At 40.7% G+C, this 26,211-nt stretch overlaps 1 protein-coding gene across 2 annotated transcripts in view; it reads left to right on the top strand.

Moving 5' to 3' along the window:
• The window catches only part of LOC117446229 (immunoglobulin superfamily member 21-like), a 309,817-nt gene that overhangs the window by 167,907 nt on the left and 115,699 nt on the right, over positions 1-26,211 (top strand). For both annotated transcript variants that reach the window (XM_034082290.2, XM_071203327.1), the window contains exon 3: positions 16,807-16,928. In XM_034082290.2, the coding sequence (XP_033938181.1) occupies positions 16,807-16,928 (122 nt within the window). The remainder of the gene's footprint in view (positions 1-16,806; positions 16,929-26,211) is intronic.

Below are 26,211 nucleotides of genomic sequence, written 5' to 3'. Positions count from 1 at the left end.
TGCAATAGATGCCGTGTGTAAATTGAAAAGATAATACATTTGCAACATAGGTAATCCAAATGTCCAAACTGCTGTATGTGTAACAATGGTTATAATAGCAACATTTACAAATCTTTCTACCTTAACACGTTTTTCCTTTTCCATATTACAACCAACCGGTCAAATAATAGAAGTAGTGACTCCCCCCCCAAAAAATGGACAAAGCATTAATCATAAACAAAATAATAAACAATTTAATATGAAATATTTGAGTTTATGTAATGCTTATGCTCGCTAATTAACTAAGGATATTTAGCATTAGCTACATGCAGAAGTAAAGAGAAGTATTGCATTTTATTCCATAGACATATTGGCTCATATTAACTTAGACATTAAGGCTCTCATTTTGTGTGATCATCTGATGCATAGTTTCAGGCAAACACAGACACAACTGCTGACAGAGACGTATCAGAAATGTCCCTCAGCCCATCACGTACAATGTGTTGGAGTGCAAGCCAATAGAAGCGTGAGTGTTACATAGTGATGTCACTATAGTGATGTCGGAAGTAAACAAAGGACTCAAAGCAGGGAGGAGTGAACCTCTAGAAATCACACTTTTGCTGTATGGCGACCAACTTAAAGTGGACCTATCATGCTATATTTGAAACATATATTGTAGGGCCATACCTATATAAAACATGTCTGCGAAGTTTTTTTTTCAAAATACCAAAGAGATCATGCATTTTAGCCATGCCTCATTTCGCTCTTTTTTAGCACTGTTTTTGCAAGGGCTGCATCTGAGAAGTCTTCTTCGCTGCTTTTGTGGCAGACTACAGGGCCACCTACAGGCCTGGCATGTGTACTACAGCGTCTCCAGCGCTTTCAAACACCAATGGCCGTGGCTGTCTCCTCCTGATAGGTGGAGAGTTGGCCATATAGGCGGAGCTCCTCGTTTCTGACGTCAGAGATATTTCAAATCTGGATCAGTCTGTATCAGCTCCGTTGCAGCCCCGTTTTTATAAAAGACGTACAAAAGTGCATTTTGCATGATAGGTTCCCTTTAAACAAGCAAATTGTTTGAATCTGCGATTGAAACAGCGTTTACTAGAAACAGCAAAAGCAATGATGCTGCACACAATTCGACTGTCTTTTTCCAGACTTTTTTCTTGTGAATAATGCATATGTTCACATTTTAATGCCTCATATGTTTTCAAAGATTAAATTAATCACACTTTAGTTCACGCAGTCATAACCAAGAGACTTTATGTAACCGCTGATAATGAGCCACGGAAAGGCACTGCTTGGTTTTAGCTGCCTGCTTCACTGTTGTTTAGCAAGACACCGGCTCCCTGACTTTACTAGCAAATTGTCCATATAGACGAGTGTTTTCTTTAAGAGGATCAGATATTTTACCCTTGGAGCAACTTAAAGTTAGACCACTATATCTTCCCTGTTTGATACCACACCAGGGAAAAGGGGAACGAATGTGTTGCCTGGGAAAACGAGCGGTTATCACATTGGAGACCCTTTTATGTCAACAGAGCTGGTGTCAACATTCCCAAAGGGGAATACATTTATATCGTAATTAAAACTGCTAATAATATTTTGATATGCAACAACTCTTAATTTAAATGGCTGGAGGGATATTTATCTGAGGCTGAAGTGTGTGTGGTTGTGTGTGTGTTTGGGGTGGTACACTTTGGCAAAGCATGGATTCATTTAAAGCTCAAATAATTGGCATCTGCTGTGAATGAACACATTATTTATAGGTTCCTGCACTACACCTCCATTTGACCTTTTGTTTACGATGAAGTAATGTTTTCTTCTTCCTCCAGTCAATCAATCAATCAATCAGCATGTTGTTGTTTCGCATACCAGGATATGTCTGCCATTCCCTAATGGGTACTAACTAAAATACACTGGATCATATTAAACACACAGCTGAGATTTCATTTAGACCAGTGACCACCAACTGGCGGCCCGCGGGCCACATCCGGCCCGCCAGACATTCTCATCCGGCCCGCACGACGGGGGTGACTGTGGCGTTGGCGGAGTGGTTACTGCGTTCCACCCATTTCTTTGTTTACAACGTCTCGTGAGTAAGGTGCAGTACCGGAGTCCAACAGAGAGGCAGCAGCTGCTGGACAGTAGACTGCGTACTGCGAAACCTTCCCTCCCCTGAAGAAGAAGTGATCCTTCGTTGTGAAGAGTCTGGTTAATGCGCTCCGCACCACAGCAGTAGCCCCGCTGCGACAGAGTCCAACAGAGAGGCTGGAGCTGCGGGACAGTAGCCTAGAAGCAGGGTTGGGTTGTAACAAAATACATGTAACGGCGTTACGTAATCAGAATACAAAAATCAAGTAGGCTAACTGCATTCAGCTGGCGTTACATTTGAAAAACGAGTAATCTGATTGCAGTTACTTTCGTAAACCTGAAGTGAATACATTTTGGAATACTTATTGGAATTATTGGTGGGAAAGTTTCCTCACAAAATGTAATATTCATTACCGGCAGAACTGTGTGCACACTGCACTGCGCTGCAGCTTGTCTGTGAGCGAGAGAGAGATGCAGCGTGTCTGTGAGGCCCCGCCCCCGCACGCAGATGAGAGAGAGATCTCTTTTTAAATATATTGAAAGTTAGAAACGGAGATGGTTAGATAAAATGTGCAAGATAACGTTTATGTAGCATTTCTTTATTGTCGAAATGATGACATTTATAACGGGATAAAATCAAAGTGAATGGCCTGCTGCTGCTGAATGCATGGGGCAAGTGACTGGAAAAAGTTTTAAAAGTTATTACATCGTTTCAGATAATAAATAATAATGATGATTGATTCTATTTAGGGGCGCCTTTCAAAGCACCCAAGGACACCTTACAATTCATAACATATTCCAAGGAAAGGTTTTAAGACAGTACAAAGAATGCAGTCCGGGTGATGTTTTTTATGTGGGGTGCAGATGAGAGAGCTGTCCAGAATGACACCAAGATGTCGTGTTTGTGCTCTTGATAAGCCATTAGAACAGTAAAATAAGTGTCTCCTGTGCACCAAAACATACCCATCTGTTATGGAAAAAGAAAGTATTCCAAAAGTAATCTGAATACTATTTATAAAATTCTGGCCCTTGATAGTGTCTATTGGTTACATTTCGGCCCTTGGACAAATGTAGTTGGTGATCCCTGATTTAGACAGTGTTACAGGATTGGGCAAATAACAGAGAAAAGTGGTAGTGAGCAATAAAAAACATAGTCGGTTAACCAGTGAGGGTTTTATTCACCCAAACACCCAATCAGTTAAGAAAAAAACAAGTCTTCCTTAGCCGGGCTGCTGACTGACTTACTGGTCCACACCTGCTCCAAAAAGAGTGGTGCAGTGATGTCGTATTTTTTTTAGTCCAGATCCAGGAGTTAGCACCACAAGGGCTGCCTCAACGTATTTAATATCGTGGAACAAAAAGTGAAAATCTCTTCAGCTTATATTAACCACAAACATGTTCAATAAACCATTGACTTTGAGACGAGGGAACCAGAGAAGGTAAAATGCTCAGTCTTTTGCGGTTTTAGGTAAACAAATGCTTTTTTAATTACAAAAAATGTATATGTTCAATGTTCCCCTTATTTCGATGTTAGGATTTGGCTTAATGTAAAATATTTGTATCTGGTATTATTTCTGTCCTCTGTCTGCCAACTAACACCTGCTTTGTGAAACATTAGGTCAACATTTGTGAAGTGGACGGCTCCTATCTCAAAGAACGTCTCTTGGGGGGAAACATGTGTTGGGGCTCTCATAGAGTAGACATAAACTGGAGGAATTAAAGCTTGTAAATGTATCAAAGATGTTTATGCTTTAATTAAAGATTTGTGTTTTGAAAATCATGAATGTCTGACTGGCGGCAATGAAACAGATGTTTGGCAGAAGTTTAGTACTCCACAGTGTTTTAAGTACTTAATTGATGTTTAGTCACAAGTATTGTATCTAAGTCGGGGTATGAATTAAGAGTTCTAGTACAAATAGGTCTCAGGATACTGCTAAATCCTGTCTGTGCTGTAGACACATCAAGACAGAAAAGATAAAGCAGTGGAACATGCGATTAGTTGTGTAGACTAAATGAGAAAAATAGAGGGATTTGATATTAAATTATCATTTTTGTTCCTCAGTACTTAGCTCAGTTGAATGAGGAGACAAAGTCACCCTGGAAACAAGCATTAGGAGTAAATAATATGAGCCACTGTCTGCTTCCTCAAATTAACTCAAGCATGTCTTATTAAAAATGGAAAAAGGGCCCATGCCACATTAAGGATTAGAACATTGTATTTAAGCATGAAATGAGCCCTATGCTGTACAGACAGATAGATGTTTCGACCAACTCAGAGACATATTCCAGGGATTTGCACAGAAGATTGAAATATGTGGTCGACACGTGTACATTATTCCACATGACCTTTCATAGTGCTGTGTTGCCTTGAGGAATACATGTGAGCACATATAATACAAAATACAAATAAAAAGTGCAATGTAAACATGTCACAGGAGAGAGGCACAAAATACAAATATGAACCATGAAATTAGCATACCATGTCCTCTATAACTACGAGGAATCTAAAGTTATTGTAGTTGAAATCAATCGTTTAGTTTGTTCTATCTATCACCTTATCCTGCAGTATGTGCATTTCAGCGTTCAAGCAATGTGTTGCACTGATACATTTCACACAATGAAGACAGAAAATGTTTCATAATAATAAACTCACTCATAAGATTTGTGGAGAAAACAAAAACCTTTTGTCTATTTTAGCATTCTGCCAAATTAGCATTCTATTGTGTGCTCACGATCTGCTGTGTGATTTATGCGCTGAAGAACACTCCCCTTATATCCATCTGCCGGCAGGTGCAGATGGTGGCTGCAGTAATGTGGAGGATATGGAATAAAAAGAAAAGGTGGCGAGGGGTGGAGAGAAGTGTGAAGCTGCAAACGTATGCAGACTGGTTATGTCCACAGCGACCCTGATGTCTTTTAAGACCATCTGTTATCCAACTTGTATGCCCTTGTGATCTAAAACCCATCTGTGGTATATAGAAGTATACGGCAGAAAGGTTGTACTAATGTTGGTTTGGGAATCAAAGCTGATTCTTTTACACAGATAATAAAAACAAAAACATGGTAATACTTTTTACCATATTGAATAGTCAACTCTATAATATTTTATCAAACAACAAAATAATCATTAATAGTTTTGATTAATTATTACCAATGTTATTTTTCTTCAGTTCTATCATTCATTTTTGTTACTGTATATGAAAGTATGACTTCATGTCTTATACTGTATACGGCGACTTAACCTTTAAGCGTAGCAATTGCATTAACGTTACAATACAATTACACAATGTGTATAATACCAAGTGTTGTTACAACAACAATTACATTTTAGGTTTATTGTTTTACACACTGGAATTCCTATAAAGTACTTTTATTATTTGGTAATGATTAATGAATAATTTGTTAACCTTTAAGAAATTGTTTACGAAACATAATTAAACATATGTGGATACAAATAACAGTGAATAACAATATATAACCACCTATCTAAACAGTTGGATGGTTAAGGAAACAATTACATACCATTAATACATTTTTCCGAAACTATAGTCATTTGGTTATCAATTCTAAATATTCTAACATTGTATACAACATTATATAAACTGCAAGAATACATTATTAAAAGGAAATCTTAGCGCTACTAATAATGTTTTTTTTTGTTAATGATAATATTTGTCCACTAAAAGTGAATTATCCCAAAGTCTTATACGTAGGTTTGTGTGCATGTAAATGGTCTCCAAAGGCCAACATCCCAAAGTTCCCTCCAGAGGGAGTTTCTCTTCTCTTTCAGACAGAGAGGTGCTGCAGCACAGGCAGTATGAGATAAATAAAGACCTTTTTGAACATTAAAGCATGTAAATATGTCACAGTAGAAGCACACATTACAAATATGAACGTGAAATGAGCATACTATTTCCTCTTTAACAATTTTGGAACCAGTCACACTTGTGTTGGCATATTTCTTGTTTTCAACAGATTGCTCACATCATAATTGCACAGTAGCTTTCTTGTAACCAGCTTTTTGACTCATACAACTCAATGACGTGTAGGAGGATTTTGTGGCAATACAAGTTCCACACATACACCATCACCATTAATTAGCTGCTGCTAGAATAACTGATAACCAACGACTAATTCCACTTAACAATTATGAGTTGCACAGCTTTATTTCAATGCAAGTTGTTGAGAAGGAGGACAGCATTACTCATTCCACTTCTCTAAACTTTACACAACCATCATCCCCACATTCAGCAAGTATAACTCACATACTGTATGCAGCCACTAATTACTTACCGCCACACAGCTTGTGTTTCATGCTTGTATTAACTTTGACATAATGCATAATACGTTTTGAGAGCAGTCATCCTTATTTGTTTCAATGTTATAATTTGCAAATCAAGAAACATGCATGTACAGTAATGGGAACAGTGGCTTGGGGTGAAGTAAGGCTGCTGTAGCCTGGAGGTCAGATGGATGGTAAAACAGATATATTTATAGTCATGCAACCAGAGGCACATGCATTTTGTTACATACATTACACTCTGACTGAATTATGCTAATATGCTAATTATGCTGGAGATGCATGCTACTGTAACTGGTCACGCCTGTGTTCCATTTTCACAGAAACGACTTAAAGCCAATAGGATTTCTCCATTATATTGTAGTTAATTTGGAGAAAACAAGCTCTGTCGAAAAGAAAAAGAAAAAAAACATGTTTTCACTTTATTTGGATGTTATTTTCTCTAACAAAATAATGTTCACAATTACTTTTTAATTTGTTCATAACTTGTATTTGATTTGTGTAGCTTGAATGCCAGAAGTTAGGCTATCTTATAACTTGTCGACGCTTACAATACTTCATCTCCACTCAAAAGTAAATTAGTTTTACCACATTTGACACAATGATGTTTACTGTTCCCAGATTAACTCTGCAGTCTCATTTAGTGAATTGTAAGCAACAGCCTTTTTTAGGGGATGTTTAAAAGCTTAACAATTCACCAGCAAGGTATTAACCACCATATGTTATGTCCATAAGCGGCGCTAGGGGGTGCTGCAGCTCCCCCTAGTATAGCCATAGCACCCCCCTAAGCACCCCCAATCAATGTATGTCTTTTTTATTTTTGTGTGTGAAATTCATAATTTGAAAAATGATTGATTCGAAAATAATATGCTACAGTACAAGTACTTCTGGGTCTCTGTGTTTCATTCAAGCTTGGCTCTGTGTGTGTGGCACGCGTGCATTTAGTGTGATTTAGTGAGCGAGAGAGAGAGAGCGCACACCGGTGCCGGCAGGGACCGTGTTGTTAGCGTCTGGTTAGCTAGCTGCACTAACGGATTTAAGGAGATGTATCTAGAACAAGGTGAAGGGAAAGTCCTCTCCTGTCAGACTGAGAGGCTCAGATGAGCTAATGGACTCTCTGAGTGTTTAGATAGTTGACTTTAGTCTAAGTTATCTCAGTGGGTCTCAACTAGGGTTGGGTATCGTTTGAATTTCCACGATTCCGATTCCGATTCTACGATTTCCCGCCCCGCTGCAGTCATGCAGTAGGCTACGGAGAGCGGCGAGAAACATTTCCTCAGGCATCGAAAAGCGGAACCGAAATTCACATTTCTAAATGATGCCGTTGGAATCGAAATGTTGGAAGCGGTTCCGAAGCGGAACCGGTTCTCGGTACCCAACCCTAGTCTCAACCGGTTTGGTAATCATGTATGTAAACAATTATTTCCGAGGCAAACCTTCATCATTATAGTTAGAAAACAATAAGAGAATAAATGAAAAACAGTTATGAAATGCTATATGAAAGTAAAACAAGAATAACGTTTAAAAGGGGAGTGATTTGTAAAATATCCATAAAGAATAAGAAAATCTGTTTGCAGTTCTGTTTCATATGAGTGTTGAGAGATGTATCCATAGATCTCTTAATATTGCTCTCAAAGTGCACCAGATTGATGCATTTAACTTCAATATTAAAAAAATGCTACCCTAGAGGATATTAGGTCCACCCCCCACTTGTAAAAAAGAGTGCGCTTTACCCCTGCTTACACTATATGCCGTGAGCTGATTATCGAGCCTTCGTTGTAACAGTCACAGTGCTGTGTATGTGTGTGTGTGGGGAGTGTTGCAGTAGACAATTCAACTGTCGTGCCCGGTACCTTAATGGGACACCCTAAATGTTTGAGCACCCTCTATGTCAAGCTACCCCACAGCACCCCCAACAGAAAATCTCTGGCACCGCCACTGGTTATGTCCTAGAACAAAATGTCAACCACATAACTTGTCAGGCATCTAACCCAAACCCAATCCCATAATTCTATATCGCTTTTTAAGAAATATATAATGTGTAGGGTTTATTATTTAATGATAGAAATGTGCCGGTCTTCTAAAAGGACTTGACTGTTACATTTTTGAATATCCTTTGGTTTTTTTCTTCTCATCAATGAAACATGAAGTGTCTCCTTCTGTGTCCTACAGTCCTTGTTCAGCCTGCCAGTTGTCTGATAAAGACATTGTCAGTGGAAGGTGTGAATGTGGAGTCACTTAATGCACATTGATCAAACAGATTAAGGACAAGTGCCCACAATGATGTTCCTCTCCTGGAGCTGCATCTCATTACCTGCACGTCCTTGATGGAACTGTGATAAATAGACACTATTTTACATTGTATGCCAGTAATTGCTGTTGTTATGCAATCCATGTGCTTCTGCCTCTAAAGTTTGCAATAATTGGATGCTTTATTCTGTTTCTCGTGCTGTTTGATTTTCTACTGCATGATTGTATATTGTTCATTTTCCATTTTCTTTGTTTCTTTGAGAAAAGTATTTTAATTTACTCTTTAAGAAGATACAATGCACTTCTACACTTCCTCTTTTTCATTCATAGTCCTTTTTAGCTGTGCCACTGTTAGCATTGATGCTTCTGAAATGGCTAGCTTTTACAGAGAGCTGCCAAGAACATATTTCTTTTGTTAGCTAATCAGTTTCAATGAGCAATTTGTTTAGAAGAGCGTTGCTTAAGGGCATCTCAATGGTAATTGTCGAGGTAGATGAGTGATTCCCCGCACTGGTTTTCCAAGCCGCTCTTGGAATATGAGCGGGAGGCCATGCCAGTAACACATGATTTTTGTTCTAAAATGCAGCACCACTTACATTTCATTCAGAAAGAATGAGCCCTGTTTCATCTTGTTTCTTAAACCTGTGTGTGACCTGTGTTTCCCTACTATATATAGTAACTAAATAATAACCAGCGTACTGTAGATCAGCAGACTCCAACAGGACTGACCTGCTTTGATCTCATCACCTCCTTACTGTCAGCCTGTCTTCATCAGAATGACAGCCGTAATAACCGTCTCTGGATGGCCTTGTCTCAGATGGCTTTATATAACACGCTTGCATAACGCTTAACTGCCTGCATTTATACCCTGGCTGTGGCTGACCCTCACCCTGCTACCTCCAGGGTGCAGCTGAATGCAGCTGGTCTCTTCCTGTTGGTGGCACAGTTTTCATGAAGCCAAGCTCTAATCCGTGTATGTAATCTGGCAGTTCCAGCAGCCAATCACAACCTGTTTGTAGTCTATAATATTGGAATGGAAATGCCTGACAGCAGAGCGGGAGCATGTGACACCAATAACGGGCCAGGGAAAATGTCCACTGTTATGTGGCTGTCCCACAATGAGTGTGCAGGAGATGGCACTGAAAACTTGTTGAACTGACCACCACCACATAGACACACTAAAATAAAATTGCCTTATTAGATAGAAACATTTTAACACCACATTAGCTGATATAAACACTATGTTGGGAAAGAAAGTAGAATTTTAGAGCTTTGTTTTTGTTGTTACGGTTTTTTAATATGTGTTCGTTCTTGTGGTTTTTGTGTGCTTGAGCCTGGGGTACATTTTAAAGTTCTGTCTGTTTTCTGTGTTGTTTCAAACCTGAATCACAACGGATACCTCTTTTAACTGCAAACCAAACCAAATCTACCTATGGGTACGAACCTGAACTGAACCCGAACTTGAACCTAAGGACTCAAAAAAAGTCATAGATTTCCATAACATTGAACAAAAACTAAAAAGAGGTCACCATCATCGCTCTGAATGTGCTACAGTAAACCCAATGGATTTCCTGTCAAATGTTGAACCAATTTTCTCAACCCACTTCACCGGCATCCGTTTAAATTAGCATGGCATTGTACGATGAGCGGATCCGAGCATCAAAGATACTGTACATGTTTGCTACCAGCCCGAATTAACCGCGGTCCCCCACTGAGAGTGGTGACAGACAGAGGGAGGAGAGGAGCCTGTCATTTGAAGCATGAAATCCCTTTAACTAAGTCCTCTGTCACTCAGCAGCTGGTAGGGGAGCACATCATGCAGAGCAGTAAACGCACAGGTTAAGAGGCAGGGCCACCGATGCGGCTGGATCTGCTTACTGAATGAAGATCAACATTACGCAGCACAGACACAGCCATCACTTACGGACCTCCTCAGTCAGCAGGCACTCCATATCAACACCTCAGCGTTCCCCCCAGTTACACTTGGCAGCTCTAAGTGCTGCAGACTAATAAAGTTAATACACGATGCACTTTTATCCTGCTGCATCCTATTTTGTTTGTTTTATTGCTCTTTTTTTGGATACAGCACTTTGCAACACTTTCTTCCGTATTGTCGCTACTAGATAATGCTATGTGCTCCATAAAAGCAATGACAGCTAATTTCAACCTCACCAGGGCATTATTGTTGTTCCACCCTTACCAATCTCATACTGCATATCTCCGTGGGCACTGCTGTTTTTTGTTTTGTTTACAGTACCTCAGAGATAGCTTGTTGTTCATCTGAAGTTAATGGAATGGAATTTAGGCCCATTGCTCTAAGACCTATTTGTTTTTGAAAATATGTGATGTTCTTCTTGCTTGTGTACGTTTTTTTTTCAATCAACTTTCATTGGTTACAGGATAGGCATCAATTGGTTTTCAACACGAACCTGAAGAGACTTTACAATTCACTAAGTGTGCTCAAAATGATAAGCAAACACATAGAGAAAGTATTCATTGTTATTTCACTTCATGAGTCCAAAAAACAATATTAAAAGTCAAAATTATGGTATGTCAAGTTTACACGCTTTGCACGCTCCATTCTATTTTGAGATGTAATTTATCCTTGCAAACAGCAATTATACCATTTTATAAGTACGACAATGCGTCCCAATGATTCGCCCTCCCTCCAGAAGAGACTTTGTGAGATAATAATATTAGGGAAATTAGCATGGATATGAAGTGCCAAGCTGGTTTGTGACAATGCTCTGATCATCTCTTTTGTTGCTGCTCGTCTAAGTCTTTAAATGAGCCACTGAATCTCATTAGGATATTATGTGAGCGCCATGCTGCTGTTCACTTACAGAAGGGGTTTGACATGTAGATTCAGATCACAGAGTACTAGTGAAATATGAATTCTTCAAACCCCATTATCATCTACTTGTAAGACACCACGTGAACTTACTGTTATTACTCAACCATATCTTAGCATAACATTAACTCCATGAGGTCCTGCAGGTTAGAATATCTTTATAGTTGTCATGCATTTCATATTTCATCTCTTTTGTTAACCAGCGTGAGAAATACTTTCAAGAAAGGCTTGCTGTAGTGACTTTCTGTGAAATGATGAAGCAGGATTCAGGTTGAATCTCTCACAGTTGGCCTGCAGTGTACTAGCTGAATTTACTCCAGTGGCTGCTGAAGCAGCTGCAGCTGCAACCTATACATAGTCCCACCCCAGACAGGCGGAGGGAGGAGGGCTTTGGTTAACCCCTGAGACCCAGGCCTAACTTGACCCCCATAATAGGCAACTTCATTAGAGAGTTAGCTCAGCTGGCAGGGCAAGGAAGGATACAGGGGCCCCCTTCGTCTTGGTATTATCATGTCTCACACTGAAAACACTGAAACATTGACTGTAATGAGTAGTATGTCAACACATTTTACAAAACTGTATTGGTTGAAAGGAATAATATTAAGTTGAACCCATTATATACATACCCAGAACAAGATCTGATTGGTTGCTTTCTTTTCTAACACAAAACCACTCAAATGCGTAGTGCATGGACCGAGAAAGACAAACAAGTCAACCTAACACTGTAATATTACAGATCAACGACGCACAATACAATTCTAATTTATTCATTTTAATTATATAATTAATCGATTTTTGTTTTTTTATCTGAGTGTTTCAGGGTATTCTCTGAATACCTTGAAGGCCCTGACGGTTCACCACTGGTATTATGTCAACACATTTCAATGTTTGTAAGTTAAATAAAATCAATAATATTAAGTTAAACCTAAAATAACTTGATATTATTGCTTTCAACTAACTTAATACAGTTATGTTAAATCTGTTGACATAATGTAATTAAAGTCAACATTTCAGTGTTTTCAGTGCATGAGGAGCCTGTTTTTAAACATCTTCAAACTCCCCCTATTGTCAGCAACCTGTCGTGGACTGCTCTTTCGCGTGCTGGCTACTCCCTCAGCCAATACCCACTATCTGCCACAATGCAGACGGCGGGCGAGGTGTAGCTCAATGTTTGCACCCATGCCTGCCTCTTTATATCTCCAGATGGTCGTGTGTTGGAGAGGTTTTGGTGCCTCTGTGCCTCATATGAATTGCATGGCCTGGATTCAACAAAGCAGTTGTAGCAAAGTGTTGCTTCCCCAACGGTGCTTTTCTGCAATCAAAGAGTATTCATCTCCCTCTTGCCCTCTCTCTTGTACAGCCGTTTTGGAACAGTTTGGCTCTCTTTTTCCCCTCCCACTCTCATCCCTTTTCTATTCCTCTCAGTCAGTCATTTATACCAGAAACCGGTCCCCTTGTGGGGATAGGGAGACATCCACTGATGTGTAGATTATTTCAGATTTATTACACAGGGGTTAACGGTCACTCTTAATTGAGAGGTGAAATCATTAAGGGGGGATAGATAAAGAGAGGGTGACACAGAGATGACCTGTCTGAGGCAGACATCTCCTCTCTTGTCCTTAAAGCTCCCGGACAACCATAAATCTGACACCTGCATTATCCACAGGGTTTTTCAGGGAGAGGATGTAGAAAGTTGTAATGCTTGTTGGATTAGACGGGCTGTGAAAGACGAGACGGCTACACAATGTCTCCAGCTCACCTCGGTACTTCAGGGCTCGTAGATCATTTCTGCATTGGTTTGAAACGCTTTGAAACCCTCTTGTAAGTCTGCAATGTGTTTGTATTGAGGGGGAGTGAGCTTAGTTGCTAGGGATTTGTCAACTATTGCTTAAATGAGACACACTTTAGCAAATAAGCAAATAAGCACAGTCATGTCTTTATTCCGTAAAGCAATGTGCGTTCTCTTTCCCTGTCGATGGGAAACAGATGACTTTAAAATGATGATAATGTGAATGCCACATGTACTCTTCCTTTGATCTGAGCTAATGATTAATCTAATGAATTCCTCAAAACACTACAAATATCCATTTCCTTTTGAAGCGGTTATCCACAAAGTCTTCTATCTTCTTAAAATCGTCTTCATTGCAGTGGGAATTTTATAATACACTTCCATGACATCACTTGGAAATGAAACGTCTTTTTCTCCCTGGTAATGATTTGTAACTTTCTTTCTCTGCAACGCTTTTGTCTTTTTCAGAACTGCGAAGATTATTTAAGCTCACACTGACTATACCCAGTTATATTACTGCTATCAGAAAAAAGGATTCACTGGGTCAGTCAGTCGTTTTTCTAAGAAGAAATGCAACATCTTAGAGGTCTGCTGCAATGACAGAAAATATGTCAGTGAGCTGCCAAGGTTATTGGATTTAGTGTTTAGCTCACACACATACGGTACATCAGGTCAGACTTATGTAAGGTCTGTGTCATCTGAGACCTGACCAATAACCACGTGTGGACTTTGAACAAATACCTTGGGGCCATCGTGTTAAGCCAAGTCAGAAGAGTAGCTCTAACAGAAGTGATGTAGTACAAATCTCAGAGGAACTAATGCTGGCGCTTGTATAAAGGTCAATGGGATAATTGCATGTGTTCTTTAGGCAAAATGGCTTAATATGTAACTCCCTGGCTGTTTCCTTTTTTCATTTTGTTGGGTTTCTCACAGCACGCTAAATAAGCAACAAGCCCAAAGTACATTTTGCATGTCATATCTTTGTACCAATAAATGTAATAGCGAGCCTTTTGCAAGATGTGTTATTAAGGTGACTAAAAACCTGCTAACAAGCTGAGATGTTGTTGAACGCAAATTGATAATAATAATAATTCCTTACATTTATTATAGCGCTTTTCCAGTGCTCAAAGCGCTTTACAAATACACACATTACACATATTTGTTATACATGCAATGGTCACTGTGGAAAATACCCACAGGAGCAAGTTCAGGTGAAGTGTCTTGCCCAAGGATGATATGTGTCAGCCATATGTAAAGGCACACAGTCAGTTGTTCACAGCCAGTGTAGCCTGAGGGCGGACCACTTCAGTGGCTGCTTTAGGTCAGCTGGAAGGCTACTGTTTATTTGCAGAATGTGCACACACACACATGCATCATGCACCGTTGGCTTTTCTGTTGCAGAAATGCAGCTTTAGCAAAGCCTTTGCCACAATATGATTTGTGTGCATGGTTTCCTTAGTGTCCTAGTTACATCTGGTGTTTTGTTTTATATTTGATTGATATTGTTTTCTAGGACTGGTATCGAAATGGCATACGTCACGGTTTCAACAGCTGTTTCCTGAAGAAAACATTGTTTGACTTGACGTACAAGTTCCAGTGAAAGCCTTTGGGTGGATCAAAGGTTAGGGTTAGAGACAAACATATTGTACATCAACAAAACAATACTCAGACTGAAAGGGAACAAAACAGATGTGTTTCTGCAGATGTTTCCAACAGAAGCACTCTTTCTGTGTGGAATTAAGAAAATAGAAGCAATTAAATAGAAATGAACCATTCCAATTTAATAATAATAATAATTCCTTACATTTATTATAGATACACATTACACATATTTGTTATACATGCAATGGTCACTGTGGACAATACCCACAGGAGCAAGTTCAGGTGAAGTGTCTTGCCCAAGGACACACCGGCTTTACAGACGCAGCAGCGGCGGGTTTCACCCCTTGATCTGATGATCATTGCACAGCGCACTGCGCCACACCGTCCATCTTCATGCCTCGAGGCGCTTTTACAAGTACACATTGATATTATACATGTACTGTGGACAATACCCACAGGAGCAAATCCGGGTGAAGTGTCTTGCCCAAGGACACAACGTCTTGGCGGCAGGAGCTGGTTTCAAACTGGAGTTCCCCAGCACCCCCCTTGATCTGATGATCAGATGCACAGACCACTACGCCACCCGTCCCCAAAATTGACAGTTGTGCTGCATAATTTGTCTTTATAAATGCCTGTCCCATGCAGTACTAATCTGAAATGTATATCACTTTATGTCTCAGTGACATGTCATCTTTTATCCAGTAAAAAATGTGCTGCCTTTCAGCTTTCCATGCAGGTGTCATGCATCACACATGTTAAAAGTGCTTTTATTTTAAGCCCCGTCATGTTCAACAGCCATATCAGACAGAAGCGTCTCTTAACTCCCTACGTGGTTGTTTCTAAAAGGTCCATTACTGTAAGTGGTGGCAAAAGCCGAGGTGCTTGGAAAGCACCATTTCTAAATATGGCTTTGCTTTTAGAGGCCGATCCTTTTCCTGTTTCATTTCCCTGTTCTTCATCTTAAAATGGAGCCACATCATTGCCTGGTGTCTACATCGAGCGATGGTGTGAATTATTTGTGTACTAAAAATGAACAGATGGCTACAATACCCCGGTCCTTTAAAAGGGTGCCAACACTTTATTTTGTTATATTTTTCTTTTATGCAGTACTACTCAGCACACTAAGCCTGAGGTAGTGTGCTTTCTCCAGAGGCAATAAGTTCTATGAGTTACCCCGTGTTCACACAGAACAATATTTTTCTTATCATTTAAAAAACCAATGTGGCTTTGTCTCCTGATGTGTACATTTTACATATCATGAATTGCTTTGGCGTTGTTTACCTCACTGAAGGGATTGGATTGGATCAGGACGATTGCATCTTCACTGGCAGGCGAAAGAAGGATCCCCGGCCCACCAACAATCCCCTTCTTCAAAGCAGCATCAGTGGCTCCATTAAAATCCTTCACCCTTTTTCATTTATGTGTCTGGGGATTCTGAGGAGAGGAGAAATCACAGTCATTCAAATGCTAAGCGACTTTAACACTCCTGTGAATATTAGAAAGGAAATAACTACTCCATCATCTGCCATACACGGAAAAAAAGCAGAAGATGAGACCAGTGTTTTGAATATCCTTTCCACCTACCTCTGCAGTATCTCGTCACAAGCCATTACCTCCGCAGAAAGCAGACTGCTTGACACATACATAACACGCTCCGTGTCAGTCTTCATTAAGACTTAACCATGTGCACGAACACATAGCAACGGCTGCCGAAGAGACTGTCTCGCTGATGCCATCATGTCAGCATGTTTTCAATCCCTTTGACTTCAGATATTGTAAGGGATGAGCTTATCATGGCTGCAAATGAATCAATGAGATATCTGCAGCAGGAGACAACAGTTTATATGTAGGAGAAGCTCAAGGGGGGAGAAAGGGTAGACCCTGTCCCATCCATCATTAGACAAATCATCTTATTAATTCTCTCTCTTTTTTGCTTCACAGGTCACAGATGGAGGGACCATCAAGCAGAAAATCTTCACCTACGATGCTATGTTTAACACCAATTACTCTCACATGGAAGACTACCGCAGGCGTGAAGACCTCGTGTACCAATCAACCGTCCGGTGAGCATTAAAGTCAATTGGTTTTATTTAACACATGACTTATTTCTTTCCTAAAGAGGATATATTATGCTTGTTTCAAGGTTCATATTGGTATTTTCTGCCTCAACTGTGACATGTTCACTTGCGTTAATGCTGAAAAAGCTCTTTATTTCTCACATATACTGCCTGTGCTGCAGCACCTCTTTTCAACCTCTGTCTGAAACCAGAGCCCAGTCTGCTCTGATTGGTTAGCTGGCCGGCTCTGTTGTGATTGGTCATCCACTTATGATGTGTCAGAAATGTCCCGCCCCTTAGCAAAACAACTACAATGTATTGGAGTGCGAGCCAATAGAGGCACAAGTGGTACGTGGTGATGTCATTACGTCACAGAAAGGAGACTGATTGAGGCGTTTCAGGTTGGGGGGGAGTGTGTGGGAGGGAAACTCCCTCTGGCTTTGGGATTTTAGCCTTTGCAGACCATTAAATGCACAAAAACCTATGTACACGCTACAGGAATGGGAAACCCCAAAAGCCTATATGGCCTCTTTAATTCCACTCATGTTACATGCCTTTTCTCCCTTCACTTTGCAGATCAAATACATTGCAAAATGCTTACCTCATGTATACTCAAATTACACTGTGATAGTATAAATGCACCAAGATTAACTGATGTTCAGTGCTACGTAACTTTATTCCCAGCCATCTGCTGTTGGTCAGACCAGGCCAGACTGGAGTGACCGGGCAAAGAGGTCATCGCATTATCACAAGAGGACAGGAGGCATTGGGTAACTCTAATCAGCAACCCTGCTTAGGATAAAGAGTTCAATGTTAAAGATGTATCCAACATCTGGCCAGACCGGTCCTTATTCCAGCCACAGTGGTGCTTACATCCCATGTAGCACAGCCCTGATCAAGCAAGTAATCATTAGAGGGGAACATGCTGAGGCTCTACGAACATACACATAGAACGTGGATACATTGGCACCAGCTACATGCTACATGTATTGCACTGACTAGAGACCACAGTAGGAACCATAACTACCTAGGAGCAATGACACACCTAATCCAAGACAAATGGCAACTGCATTGGTTTGCGTAAAAATGGTGAAAATTAACAAAAGGTATTTGCGAAACCAAGCGCTAGTTTCTTGAAGTTGAACAGGAGTGGGAGATAGCAGACTAGATCACCACTGTAGGAACAGATAGTGCTTTCAATCAAAAAGGGGAACCAAGAATACTACTACTACTATAAGTTGTCTGACTTCAAACTCATATCACACTATAATCTCCTCCCAAATACAAGTCAATACTATATTGTAATTATTTGTATTGACAGTTAAGCCTTTTTTTGTATCAATTGACAACACTAGTACTAACAAGTTTTACTGAGCAAGAGATGGAGAAAGAGAGAGTAGTTTGCTGAGGAGTCATCTTGGCTTGATTACACGGTAACTGCGTGATGAGGGCTGTCTTCCTTCACCCCCAGGCCTCCAAAATACGGCTGGCAGCTGTCTGCCCATCTCCTCATTCCTTCCTCTGGCTCTCCTCCCACTGCAGATACCCCTGACTGAATGTTCAACAACAAAGGAAAGCGATGGGCATACAGCATATATACGACTTCATTTAGAATCGCAATGCTTCCCTCTTTGCATCTTTGTGTAATAATCCTACTTTCATCGCTCGCTGTCATCTTATCTTTGTCCTGACGCTTTTCTTTGATTCCGCTCATGTACTTCTCTACCTCTTTGTGTTTTTTCTTCTCCTTCTGTGCCTCTTTTTCCCTCATGTGTGGTGTGGATGCCCAGCTGAAGATGATTTATTTGGACAATCCTACTATCCCTTTGGGACTTAGGCATCATCACAATGGAAAGGCGTACACACTTACATGCACACAGACATGGAAACACGAGTGCACACACAAACAGAAAACATAACCCCCCACGCCGAGACACCCACACAAAGATACCTACAGAGAAAGGGAGTGAGAGAAAGTCTAATGCAATACACCGGACGGGAAGGGGGATTTCGAATGAAACCGCATCAGAAACAATTGGATGCTATACCTGCACTGACCTGTATCCGGATCTGTGTCACAATGCTTAACCTGTGTGAGTCAACCAGAGATACATGTGGACTCCTGCCAGTCGCATCGTTCCTCTCAGTGAAGAACAAATTCCCTCTGCTTGGTCACAATCCCACTTTCATGGTGTCACACAGGAGCTCTGCTAAGAAATGCAGAAAGCTGAATTTTGTACCCGCTGTAATCTCCCATTTCCACCTGAGAATGGTAAATCTTCTGTACAAAGCCTTAGAAGTCTGACAAATCCACTTGTACGACCAAAAACGAATGCCTCAAAATGCTGTATCTTTTATAAACTCTCTTTTTTCCCCTTTTTGCTTTTGTGAAATATGTTTTCCAAGCAGCAATATGTAATTATTGTGCTGTACTAGAACATAAATAGAAATGTTTTTTCTCCTCACACGCCAGCTTAAGATGGTTTCAGAAGTGATGTTTAAAGATGGTGACTAATAGCTGTCAAAGATTAAGATAAAGTCAATATAAAAGAATGGAAGCATCTGTAACTTTGTCAGTTTTTAAGCGCAAATGCACAGGCCTTGTAAAATAATGACAGATTTCGGGAGTATCTGATGATACTTGAAGTCTGGAGGACCTCCAGTATTCAAGCTAAAAATAATTAAAGCAGGAGTATGCATTTTGGCATAAGTCGGTTTGCTTTTACAAATGGTGGAGACTTGTTGTGGGTTTGTATGCAATTTATTTCCCATGCCTTCTGACATGCATGCAATCTATAATTTGGTAGGTGTGAGCACGTTATTAATACCTTAAGTACTTTTCTGAGACCTTGCTGCACCTGCCTTACGACCGTTTTCACTGTAGTTGCTGCTGGTACCATATATTTCCTGAATAAATGATACCATGTGTGATGTGGTTAAAAATGTCTTTAGCAAAAGTGTTGTTTTACATTTTATACATCTCTATGGTTTACCTTTTTGGCCCAAACAATCCGCTACACAAAGCCGATACATTTCGTAATGAACCATTCATCTTCTTGAAAGATCCAAAGAGCATTTGTAATTTTGAAAGTTGCAGTTGAAGTGTCAACAATTATGGTTAAACATGGGAGCAAACAGGACTATGTGAATACAACAAGTGCTGTAATTTAAACTGCTAGTCAGACAGTGGTGCTTCTAGACCAAATGTACCAGCTACTTTATGAGAGGGTAACATTTTATCCAGGACAAAAGAGACATTTTTAGTTGAGTATAAAGTCAAAGCGCACAGAAAACCCCATACAAGACCATTATTGGTATTTGCTTCAGCTACATCATTTGTGTCAGTAACAGTTTTGTTAAATTGCTTTAACAAAAAAAGAAAAGACACATTCCCATGACTTCAGCTTAATAGACTCTTCTTTTGTAGGGGTGCCACAGTGGGGTCCAAGCTGAGGGTACGTGCACCCCCCCATCAGAACAGCTAGTGCAGTCAGCCAACTCCCATTAACTACCTTCCAACATGCAAACATCTGCCATATTGACCAAAAACAGCTTTAAGCTCCCTATTATACACACACAACAAACGGAAAGCTATTGCTGAGTTCAAGATAATCAGGTGCATTGCACCCTCAGTTGTGTTGTTATGCACCCTCATTTGAAAAATGGAAAGTGAAAAAAAGAAAAGAAAAGAGAAAAAAAAAAAATTAAAGTGAAAAATATTACATATATAATAATAATATAACAATATAATATATAACAATATAATATAATATATAACAATATAATAATAATAGTAGTAATAATAATAAGAATATAGTTGAAATAAAATAAATTGTAATTGTGGTTAAATAACATTGTCTGCTGCATTTATTTGGTCAATTTAAACGGTAAGTAACGTTATTATGTCAGGTGCGCGTGACCTGTGCCGCTGCGCGTTCGTCATCTGCAAGGTGCTTACACAGCAGTCAGTGATGGACATCAGAAAATGGTTAAAACAACCAGCCCTTATCACCAGCAGTAACACTGCATCGACTGCAGGTAATAACAGTTCAGATCATGGGAACATTATGTTACCCGCGGCCACTGTCGTGGACACTAACGTCCTCCCGCCCGACTCGCCGGCTTTGCCCGCCTCGCCCACGGAGGCGGAGCAGCCGCCTTCGTTGCCCCAAACACCGCCACCCCTCACGGCCCGCAAGTGCCAGAGGACCTCGGCAAAACAGAACCTGCCCAGGTATATTTAAAAAGGTACCCAACTCGCCTGTACAGTGGGGTAAGACGCTCATTTTGCAGCTCATGGTTTCACAACAGAGATTGGCTGGAATATTCTTCTAAAAAAGATGCCATCTTCTGCTATGCATGTAGACATTTCGGTCTTGAAAGGGGAGTGATTTGTAAAATATCCATAAAGAAATAGTAAATCTGCTTACAGTTCTGTTTCATATGGGTGTTGAGATGTATCCATAGATCTCTTCATGTTGCTCTCAAAGATTGATGCTTTTAACTTCAATATTCAAAAACAAATCTTCCCGGGGTAACATGCCCCCGGACCCCCTAGAGGAGGTGAGGACAATACGACACCCTCTGTCCTAAGACCCTCACATCGTACAAGGAAAAACTTCCGGAGAAAACCCACAGTTTAAAGGGAAAAATGGGAGAAACCTCAGGGAGAGCAACAGAGGAGGGATCCCTCTCCCAGGACGGACAGATGCCGTGTGTAAATTGAAAAGATAATACATTTGCAACATAGGTAGTCCAAATGCTTGGAAATGCATGTGTGTACAATAGGAAGATGAATCCACGAGGATATCCATCCAGGACCGATGATCCAGGACCACAGCCACGACTCAAGATACAGGGCTCGCGATCCAGGACACAGGACCGCAGGATCATCCATGACTCCGGATCCCAGCGTATATAGACACCAAAAAGAAAGACATTTGGGGAAGCTGGGTTAATCGGAACATGAGAGTACACAGGTATAGACAGAGAGAAGGAAGAAGTAAGATGTAAGATGTCAGATGTCCCCCGACAAACTAAGCCTATATCAGCAAAACTAGTTTAGTTTATTAGTTAAACATTTCTTGAGTCACCTCACCCCGACACTTTCAATCTGACTAACCTTGTTGTTGTTCTGGCAGTTTTTAGGAGGTGAAACAGCTCAGTAAGGTCTCTGAGTAATTGATGGATATTTCCTGTGGGAAGTTGTGTTAAGAACGTCAATTTCAATTTTATTTTGATTACAGTTGCAAATTAAAATCGTTCATTCTGATATTTCCCCCCCTCAATCTTACGCTGAAGGTGAATGTGTCCACCGAAGCGTCCTACATTACAAAGAGAGAACACACTTGTGTATTTTGAATCTGTATAGCAATTATATTATTATTGTGTGCTATGGCGAATATACCTAAGGTTAAAAGAGTTGTTTTAACTAAATTGTACATACTTTTATATTGTTTACCTTTCCCTTAAAACTATTATCCTGTATGTAATACAGATAAGCTTACATTACATTTCATTTAGTTGACGCTTCTGTCCAACGCATCTACAAATAGTGCAATTAATCATAGAGATTTAAACTCAGACCAACAATAAAAGATACATTTGCTTCAAACAAGCCAAACCCTTGTTAGTGCTGGTGCACTCGTTAAAGTCTTAAAGAGTATCATTGCATGTACAAGAGAAACAGGTGGGTTTTCAGTTGGTGACAGAAGGTGTGTGGGCTTTCTGCTGTCCTGATTTCAATGGGGAGCTCGTCCCACCATTTTGGAGCCAAGATAGCGAACAGCCGTGTTATTGGTGAGTGCTACCGGGTTCCACCTCGCAGTGAGGGGGTAGCAACTCTGATTGGCCGAATCAGAGTGAATTGCATGTGCTAGAGTGAGTACTTTGATCATGTCCTGGAGGTAAGAAGGAGCAGATCCATTGACAGCACGGTAGGCCTGTACCAGTGTCTTCAAGCATGTTCTGGCAGGCAGTGAAGGGAGGGGAGGAGTGGTATAGTGTGAGATACATTTGGTATGTCAAAAACCAGTGGAGCTGCTGCATTCAGAATGAGCTTCAGAGGTTGGATGGCACTGGAGGTAGAGCAGCCAGGAGGGAGTTGCAGTAGCATTGCCTTCTGGGTCAGTAGGGGGCATCTCATCCTGATGTCATAGAGCAGGGGTGGCCAACCCGCGGCTCTCGAGCCGCATGCGGCTCTTTGCCTAATTTCATGCGGCTCTTCAGTTCATATCGAATTGTATGTGTGAGTTTGGGGGAGAGACACTGACTCCTGACTAGTGTTGCACGGTGTGCCGATACTTGAAAGGTATACCGCGATACTCTGCCTTTAAAAACGTTACGATTCCTCCGTTTCATTAGTATCGGTACTTTAAGAATGACGGGGGAAAGTACTCCGGTGAGAAAGCGCCGTTTTAATAAGAGCCGTGTGTGTGTTCAGCGCTCTGCTTCCACTCCCTGCACTGCAGCCGTGCCTGCAGTCCCGCCCAGTGTTGCCAACTCCTTAGTAAGAAAAGTAGCTATTGGCTGTCCAAAAAGTCGCCAGAAGTCGCTAAATGACGCCTTCGCCTAATTTGCATATCATGTAATGGCGGCTGTAGAAGAGAGCATGGTAGAGGGGAGTACAAAAAACGTTCCCAACCCTTCAAGGATCAAAACTTGAGTTAAATCCAGACGACAGTAGATCAGAAATGTCTCTATTCTGCAATGTAAAATTACTTTTTTGCTTTCCCGTCTTAAGCAGAACATAACTCAGAATGTATTATAGTGTGAAAGTGAGTGAAGAAACATTTACATTTTACATTTAAATCCCGCTCAAAACCAGGACGGCTTGGCAGTTGGCGCATGCGCAATTCATTTGCAGTCTCGACGCGGGGGAGTGTGGTTGTCTCCTCTCTGCTGACTGCAGCAGCAGCTCTGCTGCGGCGAGGCAACTGTCACTCTGAGCGCCTGTGAGTACTATGGGAGGGAGGCGGGGCTCACGGGAGCTCGTTAACTGCAGAACAATACGTGAGTCGCCAAACACCAGAAAAGTCGCTAATAACACCATTATAAATCGTTAGAATAGTCGTTAGTCGCTTTTGACACAAATAAATCGCCGGAGGGTTTGAAAATCCGCCAAATTTAACGACAAAGTCGCCAAGTTGGCAACACTGGTCCCGCCCCTCTCAAGCACGCTCTAAGTGCCTCCCCTCTCTCGTGCACGCGCTAGCTGCCAGAGCATGTGAGAAAACGAGAAGCATGGCTGCAAGTGGGAGTGCAGCTGCCGCTGCGCCTCGGCTTGTTGACAAAAAAGACGCCAGAAGCGAAATATGGAAGTATTGTAGCTATATCTCTGACAGTGAGGGCAAGCCTACGGACACCACGAGGCCTGTCTGTAAGAAATGTATTAATTTTATTTAATATGAATTATTGTCATTTATTTTATTTATTGTTCCTATTGTTTAAAAGTTTGTGTTATGGTTATGGTTCTGGTGTGAGAGCCAATCACAATAATACCTGCGATGCAGTGAACCAATCACCTTTGAGGGGGGGGAACCTATCGTTGATTAAACACTATCCAGTGTTTCCCCTACCATTGTCTTGGAGGGGTGCTGCGCCCCGCCAACGGAGCCCCGCGCCCCGCCTGAAATTCAAGGTGTTTAAAAAAAAAATATATATATTATTTTTTTAAATATATATGTAGCACTAAATTGAAAATAATCTATGACTACTGTCACTTTTCACATTGAACATGTGCTCTTTTATTAAATAAACTAAAGGCTTTCATTTTAAATTGTGAGTTTAGTGTTTTTGACCCTAAGAAACACTGATGCATTAATCAATAACAATAATCCACAGCTCCTCTCTCTGCTCCAGAGGATTTAAAGAATATATATCCCAATGCCACAACAATGCATCAGTGACGTGGTTGAAATCTTGTCTCCAGAAAACAAAAAACTGAAACAAGCGGTATCAGTGACTGTGTGTTTGATGTGGCTCTTTGCAGTAACAGAGAAAAAATGTGGCTCTTAACCTCTGACTGGTTGGCCACCCCTGTCATAGAGTGTATCTGCAGGAACATTATTAGTGATGTAAGCAGTGGTAGTCCAGATTCCTTGCAGGTTGATCCGAGTGTAAAACAAACATTACTATTATGTTCCTACTTACATTCGGGGTATTTTAGGAAAAGTGACAAATTAAATCATTCCTATTTTGACAACTTTGAAATGTTCTAACACCAATTTCATTTGAATGATGTACTGTAATGCAAATTCCTACTTTCTTACTTTCAACGTGACTTTTCTCTTCTTAAATTGGTTTGGAAAAGTACAAAACACAACCCATTTAATGCAATTTAAACGGTGCTTTAGAGCTCCTTCTGTAATCACTGGAAAGTCTTTTTTTGTGAGGTTTCTCTATGGTCCCTTTCCTGTTCCAGTAATACCTCCATGCTTTTTACTTATTTTTCACTGAGCCCTCCTCTCTGCATTCGTATGGATTTGAATTCATGAATGCAGTTTGGGTAGCAAACAACAGAACTAGAGCTTTGTGGATAAGAACAGGGAGATGAGCTACATCAGCATTTACTATATATGAAAGCCAGCACAAAGCCAATCGCACCTCCCTTGGCACTGGGAATCACAGCAGTTTCCTCGTCATTTTGTTTCATGTTTATTCCTTAAGAAAACCTGCGTGATTACAAATCTCGTCCCGTCCTCTAAGCAATTTTCTTCTGCTTTTCATCGAGTGAGCTGACTTACAGACGCCAGCTTTGACCCACTGGAGCGTAATGCTACGGGCCATAAAGAGTATGTGACAATGTGCTAGTTAATTTGATGCAGAGATTGACTTGATGAGCTATCAGACGCCTCTCTGTCAGGTCTGCTCTTTTTCACTCTCCATCTCGCCACTCGCATTTGCTTGCATTTGTAGGCAGGAGGAGTTCTGCAGGACGGCCTACATAACAGGAAAGAGCTTTCAGATGCAACTCCTAGGGGACAATCGATCTCTCTTTGCGTGTGCTGTTTTTGCTGCTCCTCCACGGGGGCCCATTGCTATCGATCTCGACTGTGTATGAAGTGTTTTTTTCTGGTATACTGGGGAGAGTTTGAAGTGTGTTTAATGTGGTTTGCTGGAAATAGTTTGGTTATTCGATTACCTACTCACTTGGTTGGGTATTAACCATGAATATGTTGTGTGATAACAAGCTCAGTTTGCAAGGCTGAAGAAAATACTTGTAGGTGGCAAAAGTGGCAGAATGTATGGTAACTGAAGATACACAGGGAATCTTTCTCGTAAAATACTA

The sequence above is a fragment of the Pseudochaenichthys georgianus genome, chromosome 5 (genome assembly GCF_902827115.2).
Source record: "Pseudochaenichthys georgianus chromosome 5, fPseGeo1.2, whole genome shotgun sequence".
NCBI classification, from domain to species: Eukaryota; Metazoa; Chordata; class Actinopteri; order Perciformes; family Channichthyidae; genus Pseudochaenichthys; species Pseudochaenichthys georgianus.
The sequence above is the reverse complement of the archived record's forward strand: the minus strand, read 5'-3'. Positions and strand labels throughout refer to the sequence as shown.